This window comes from Octodon degus, unplaced genomic scaffold (genome assembly GCF_000260255.1).
Source record: "Octodon degus isolate 3935 unplaced genomic scaffold, OctDeg1.0 scaffold00028, whole genome shotgun sequence".
Classification (NCBI taxonomy): domain Eukaryota; kingdom Metazoa; phylum Chordata; class Mammalia; order Rodentia; family Octodontidae; genus Octodon; species Octodon degus.
The window spans coordinates 2,230,711-2,236,710 of NW_004524604.1; the positions used below are offsets into that span (position 1 = coordinate 2,230,711).

Genomic DNA, 6,000 nt, shown 5'->3' on the forward strand with positions numbered 1-6,000 from the left:
TCAGAGCCGTGTGTGGTAAGCTACGTGGCATAGTGGCAGGGTCAGAGGCATTCATTCCATTGCTTGCCACTTGGTCAGCTTGTGCTCAGTGGGAACATTGCATGAAACCTCGTCCCTTCAAGTGCAGCACAAAGGGGCCTCAGCTAATGAAGGGCACATCAGTGTTCACCCTGGAGGCCCACAGCATAGACCTGAGGAGGCAGAGCACCGGCTCGGCACTAGCTCAGCTCAGGGTATGTGTGTGTGTCTGTGGGCTGGTTCTTGCCAGGTGCCAATAGGTGCAACAGGCCACAGCACCCTTCACTTTGAAAGTACTAACCAGGGATTTTGCCCATAAGTTAATCACTTGCACTTACCTACAGAGAAGTATTTCAACATATGAAAAATCATTTCTAGGATGACTCCATCAGGCCTTTGATGCTTTTCCCATTCACTTATGCACTCATTCATTGATTCAGAGACAGGAGCTTGCTATGTAGTTCAGACTGGCTGGAACTCCTGAGTTGGAGGAATCTCCTGCTTCAGACTCCCAAGTAGCTGGGCCAGTAGGCACCACCTTTACCAGTACATTGTCTTCTGAACACAAATGCTTCCTTTATGTATATGTGGAGCTCTGTTCACTTGTTACATGTGTTCCCTGTGGGCCATGTGGCTCTCTGGCTTCTTTATCTGCTTCTAGATAATGTTAGTAGAATCTGCCTAGATGTTTGTTCCTGGTGTGATTACCATATAGTGTGGCTTATTAGGCTTTTGGTTGGCTTTAAAAAGAGACCTGTTACCCACTCAATCTTGAGATTTTATTGGCTGCCAGGTGTTTGCCACACAAGGAATCAGGGCTCCTTGTCAAAGCAGATTCTGAAGAGGAGCATTTTCCAAAGGTCTTGTCTGCTCCCATGTATTGGAGCTTGTCTGGCACATCATAGTCTCCCTTTGTACCGTCCCCTCAACTTGCCAATAAAATGGGAAGGATAACAGTTCTTGCTGTTTACCTGCTGTGTTGCAACTCCAATCATAAATTCACCTTTGAGCTTTGAAAGTGACAGCTTGCCAAGCGTGGTGTTACTTGAGCTTGTCACTGGTGTTACTTGAGCTTGTGAGTAATTAGGATGGGGAATGTTAAAAGAGCTCCCAGATGGAAGCAGGAGGGCCTCCATTCCGTCACATTGCGGAGCCATCCTGTGCTTTCTGAGAGTCAGGGCTCCTTAAGACAAATTAGGCTTTTAGTGTCAGCCTATGCTGCCTTCGTTTAATGCCCTCAGCCAGTCGATGATTGTTTAGCATCATGGTGGGAGCTTTTCAGTTGCTTTTGTTTTTGTACTTTTATCCCCTCCCCCAATTTGAAGTAGAAATAATTATTTATTTCCCTAAATAATACTTTTGAAGCTACCACTGATTTTAAAAAATCTGCCAATTGTGGTGTCATGTGCCTGTAACCCTAGCACTTGGGAGGCTGAGACAGGCCCCCTCCACATGAGTTCAAGGTCAGCTTTGACTACATAGTGAGTTCAAAGCTAGCCTGCATTACATAGCAAGAAGGCTCAGAAAAAAAAGCCTTAAAGGATAAAGGATTAATAGTTTCTTAACATTAAAATAAGAAGTAGATTTGACTTTTAGAATCCAGACAAAGGGGCCTCGTTATCGCAGTAGGTAGTGTGTTAGTCTCATAGAGTCCAGACGGTCATAAACGCAAAAACTGCCTTTTTGTTGGCTTGCACGCCATTTTTTTTGAGAAAGCAAATACAAGATAAAACATAAATACCAGGATTTGGTTACACAGTTGAGTTTCTGGAGCTGTGTAGGCCTTGCCTTCTTCCTTTTTTTTCCATTTTGGCAGTGTCCTCACTGATGACAACTCTACTGCTTGCCCTCAAGGGCCTCTCTTGCTGTTTCTCAGTCCCCAGTGCCCTAGCTTTGTTCTCTGATGGCTGTCTTTGTCTCCTTCTCAGTCCTCTTCCTCTCCAACTGTTCCTATTGGAAGGCCCAGGGCACAGAGTTTTTCCTTCTGTTTTCCTCTCGTAGTGCTTTCATGCACGCAGTGAGGCCAGACACCATGGCCCTGCCTGCCACTCTCACACACATTGCCAACCCAGAGCTTTACACTGACATGTGCCTTTGTATACTCTGATAGTCACATCTTACTTGAAAATTTCTTCCACACATAGACTTTGTTGAGGTAGAGTTGATAGAGAACACCTGAACATCTACACTATTTGATTTTGGTGTGTGTCTAACCATGTGAAGTGATCCACATGATCACCCAGCAGACTCATCCAGCGGCCCCTATTCTTACTTATGACACAGCCCTCTTCTTCCTGGCCCCATTTGATCACAGATTTACTTTCTGTCACTGTGAATTAGCTTCAATGCTTATAGGATTGTTTCTAAGTTAGATCTTATCATGTGTTCTGGTGGAGGGTCTAGCTTCTTTGACTGAGTGTAATTTATCTGAGTTTCATCCATGTTTTGTCAGTGGTTCATTCATTCCCCTTTATTGCTGTATGGTATTGTTTTGTGTGCATATATAATAGGTTTCAAATCCATTCTATTGGTTGGGATTTGAGTTATTTCTAGTTTTGGGCTACTAGATTTTGATTATGTCATTTTTTCAGTTTTCTTTTATAACTTAGGCTTTTGGTATCCTGTTAGATATTCATGTACAGTTCATGTATGGATATATGCTTTTATTTCTCTTGAGTAAATTCCTAGACAGAATGGTCTAGTAATACAGGTTTATGTTTAACTTTATCATAATTCCTAAACTATTTTTAAAGCAGTTGTAATATTTATATTTCCACCAGTAATGTTTGAGTTCCAGTTCTTCCAAATGCTATCCAACAATTGGTACTGTCAGTTTTATTTTTTTAAATTTTGGGTCTTTTAATAGCTTATTAGATGGAAATATAATTATTTTATGTATTGACCTTTTACCCTGTAATTTTAAATAGTGCACTCATTAATTCTAATGACTTTTTCTATAATGCTGTAGAAGATTCCACATATGCAGACATGTGCCCTGTAGACGCAGAGTTTCATTTCTTTTTCACTGTTCTCTTTGCCTGGTGTTCCCTGCCTTATAGCACTGATTTCAATCTCCATAAAATGCTAAATAAAACTGCCTCCTTCCTCAGTTGAAGGGAAGATACAGAGTCTTTCACCATTAATTTTAAAGCTAGTTGTGGTCTTTTGTAGTAGACTTGTGGCCAAGTCCTGTGTCTTTATCTTCCTGTGACTGCTCTACTGTGTAGGTCCTGTCTCCTCTTCTCATTTCGTCTGTTCCTGAATGTACCCCACTGCTGCTCCACAGATCCACTTGGAAGAGTGTAAGGTGGCATAGACCTAACATGTTCACAACTATGCCTGAGGTTCTTCCCATACCCCTGGCCCTTACTTGCTTGTTGAACAGTGTTTACCTTTTCATCAGTAGTGACGCAGTAGACTGCCTCTTCTTTTCTTCCCACTCCTCACTGTGCAGGGGCCAGCAAATCCTGTTCTCTCTGTTTTTATAAAAACCAGAGCCTAGTAAGTCACCTTTGCCTTGCCTCGCTTGCTGCCTGCTGACCAACTCCCAGTTTTCACCGTTGCCCTGACAGCTGTGCGCAGCATGTCAAGTGCATCATTCTTTAAAATTACTTCCTGCCTGTGAAGAGCTTTTTCAATTTCATTTTTATTAGCACATGTTTGTATAGTTTTAAGGCTCAGAAACAGTTATTTACAAAATACAAGAGCTGTTTTAGAGAAATATGTCTTAGCATTTGTGAAAGATCATCCTGACCTATCTGATGTTTGGTCAGATTTTGGTGTCTTCTTTTTTCTTTTTCTACCACCAATGACTAGATCAGATTATTAGTGCCAGCACTGGTTGCTGTGATTTTTCTGGAATCTGCTGGGGCTTTCTCCAATTTTACATTATTTTAATATGAAAACTTCACACTTTAGTGGAGCTGCCTGAAGTACTGTGCCCTTGCCTGCTGGCTCCCTGACTCAGTCATCCTGGAGCAGGCTGTGGATGGGCTTCAGGCCCAAAGCCGTGGGGTCAGTCAGCTGTCCCTGGCGTGAGTCAGGGAACAGGTCTGGGCGTCTCTGCCCTCTTCTGTAACGTGCATGGGTTTTAAGGGAGTGTTTACTTTGGTCATCGTTTCTTCCATTTTTAGTTATCATTCATATTTTTAATAAACTATATTGAAACAGTAAAAATTTTAAAGGTTAAGGACAAATATCTTTTAAAGGATATATGAGAAATTAAAAGTTAGATTATGACTTTTATGGCCAATTTTATAGAACATATGTAAGAAAGATACCGAAGAATCTTCAAATAATTGGTTTAAGGGCCAGCAAGAGAGCTCAGTGGACTAAAGCACCTGCTTAGGGAAGCTTAGCCATGGTTCGATCCCTGGTACCACATGCCATGCTAGACTTGTCTCCAGGGTGGGCTGAGCTGGCCACAGAGTCCAGGCATAGTGATGCATGTAATCCCAGCACTCGGGAGGCTGAAAGCAGGAGGATCACAGAGTCCGAGCTGCATAATGAGACCCTGTAACAACAAAAAAATTTTTTTAAAAATTGGTTTAATTTTTAAATTATTTGATAGTAACAGTTAATAAGGACTATATTTAATATTTTAGCATAGAAAGTGAGATATGATTTATGGACAATAAAATCTGCACTGTCTGGCATGTGATGGACTCCTGTAATTCCAGTACTCAGGCTGAGGCAAGAGGATCGTTGCAAGTTTGAGGCCAGCCTAGGTTACATTATAAGTTCAGCACTAGCCTGGACTACATAGCAAGACCTTGTCTTAACAAAACAAAACAAACAAAATAAAATAAAGTAAATCTGCACTTTGAAGTTGTGTATCTTTTGAATTTAGGAAAAAAATGTAGTGTAACCATAACCACATTCAAAGTAGAATGTTTCTTTTACTCAAATGGTTCCCTTGCCCTCATAAAAGCTTAAGCATTGTTTAAAAAAGGTGGATATTTACATGTCCTTGGATATCATATTTAAACATTCAAAAAATAAAGACATTGAAATGGTTTTGAAGGTTATTTGAAGAATGTAACATTCATAGTTGTAATCGTACTTAGCAACTGTACTGTTCCAGTGTGGAATTAACCAAGTACCAGGGAAATTACCATTTCTGCTTAACTCTCCAATATACTTTAAAATAACACAGCATCATTTTGAATACTTTATTTTTGAATATTACAGAAGAAAATTCCACAAGACAGAGTGAGGATTTGGGAAGCCAGTTTACAGAAATTTTCATTAAGCAGCAAGAAAATGTCACTCTCCTGTTGTCTTTATTGGAGGTAAATACAGAAGCTTGATATTTTTGTCATTGTAGTGAGTTTCTTTTGTTGCCTTTTGGGGTGTTAATTGAGGAAGCAACATGTATGGGGGATGATCCAAAAATATGGAGAATGTTTAAATTTCTAACTTATTACAGTAGAAACACATCGTAATTAAACCCCCCCCCCCTTCAAAATACCCCCCTTGCTTCAGGCACACTTAGTATATATTAGTCTTGCCACTTTCTGAAGCAGTTTTGGAGCTCTCATGTGTCTAGTTGTACTGTCTGGCTGCTCTCTTGATGTCTTCAATTGATTCAAAATGTTTTCCTTTCTTGGTCATTTTGAGTTTGGGAAAGAGCCAGAGATGGAATGGTGAATGAGGTGAATGAGAACACCCTCATATGTTTATGAGCTTACCTTTCCATTGGCTGGTAACAGCAGTCACCATATATTTCGACATGAAAGGACTTCTAGAACTGCTTCAGAAAGTGCAGGAATGATGCGAAAATATTTTTAAAGCAAGAGAGATTTTTTGATGTGGATTAATAGCACACACACAATGTGCCGGGGCTGGGGAGATAGTTCAGTAGAATAAGTGCTTCCCTGGCAAGCTCAAGGGCCTGAGTTCAATCCCTGGTTCCGCCCAAAAAAATAGCAGTATCTCTTTTATTGTTTTTTGTTTTTGTTTTTGATTTTTTTTTTTTTTTTT

General features: G+C 40.5%; 1 protein-coding gene across 3 annotated transcripts in view; it reads left to right on the forward strand.

The window, feature by feature from the left end:
- Uso1 (USO1 vesicle transport factor) overlaps window positions 1-6,000 on the forward strand; it is a 66,901-nt gene that overhangs the window by 23,820 nt on the left and 37,081 nt on the right. For all 3 annotated transcript variants that reach the window (XM_023713006.1, XM_023713005.1, XM_023713007.1), the window contains one exon: window positions 5,209-5,309. In XM_023713006.1, the coding sequence (XP_023568774.1) occupies window positions 5,209-5,309 (101 nt within the window). The remainder of the gene's footprint in view (window positions 1-5,208; window positions 5,310-6,000) is intronic.